Source organism: Anarrhichthys ocellatus, unplaced genomic scaffold (genome assembly GCF_004355925.1).
Source record: "Anarrhichthys ocellatus isolate YVR2014 unplaced genomic scaffold, GSC_Weel_1.0 scaffold2, whole genome shotgun sequence".
NCBI classification, from domain to species: Eukaryota; Metazoa; Chordata; class Actinopteri; order Perciformes; family Anarhichadidae; genus Anarrhichthys; species Anarrhichthys ocellatus.
This window is the reverse complement of record NW_022280032.1, coordinates 8510570-8511518: the sequence shown is the minus strand read 5'-3', so window position 1 is coordinate 8511518 and position 949 is coordinate 8510570. Positions and strand designations below refer to the sequence as shown.

General features: G+C 43.1%; 1 protein-coding gene across 4 annotated transcripts in view; it reads left to right on the top strand.

The window, feature by feature from the left end:
• Positions 1-943, top strand: part of ano5a (anoctamin 5a) — a 17206-nt gene extending 16263 nt beyond the window's left edge. For all 4 annotated transcript variants that reach the window (XM_031859699.1, XM_031859691.1, XM_031859716.1 and 1 more), the window contains 2 exons: positions 223-328; positions 555-943. In XM_031859699.1, the coding sequence (XP_031715559.1) occupies positions 223-328; positions 555-785 (337 nt within the window). In that variant the 3' untranslated portion in view covers positions 786-943. The remainder of the gene's footprint in view (positions 1-222; positions 329-554) is intronic.
• Positions 944-949: the final 6 nt, after the last annotated feature.

Below are 949 nucleotides of genomic sequence, written 5' to 3'. Positions count from 1 at the left end.
CACATAGATACTGAACCACTATTCAACTTCAGATTTAAATGTTGTGTTGTTAATATTGTATGTATTTTTAAAGTTGTTTTATTCCTTTTATATGCATTATTATGTAGCCTGCATAATAATACCAGAGTAATTATTACTTCCATTTCCTTTGCAGAATGGACTGAAGAATGTAATTAAACAGTCTTGAGTGAAAGCTTATACAAACATGTTTCTTCTTCGTAGGTATCGTGATTACCGCTACCCTCCTGGCCATGAGAAGCAGTACTCCGTCACAATGCAGTTCTGGCATATTCTGGCTGCCAAGTTGGCTTTCATCATTATCGTGGAGGTAAGGCTGCAGTGCTTCCACCACCACCACCACTTATTGATCACTGGAACTGAGCCTAACATTCTTACCTTGGACGGTAGTCAATTGTTACATTAATAGTAACCCCTCTTCTACCACAAACACATTTTTCAGATAGAATATAAATCCATGCAGAGCTTTTTTTCAGCAACTCTTGTTGACTCAAGCTTGAAGTAAAACTAACCTGTCGTGCCTTCTTCCTCCACAGCATGTTGTGTTCCTGGTCAAGTTCTTTGTGGCCTGGATGATTCCTGATGTTCCCTCTGACGTGAGGGCTCGGGTAAAGAGAGAGCGCTACCTGGTCCAGGAGTATCTCCATAACTACGAAGTGGAGAAACTGAAGATCCAACTCAGCCAAAACGGCCACAGTGATTGTACCTGCACGCCCATGATCTATCCGTCTATACCCAAACATGAGGTGCTGTCTGAGTGTCTCTAGCCCAGCGAGCTGCTGGTCAATCAGCTGGACATGATGGGAGGACATGTTGGTGTAGATTACCCTGCTTGTGTATTATGATACTGACCACCACTTTGCTGTAGTGCCTGTGGTGTTTGTCCAGTACACACACACACACACACACACACACACACACACACACACAC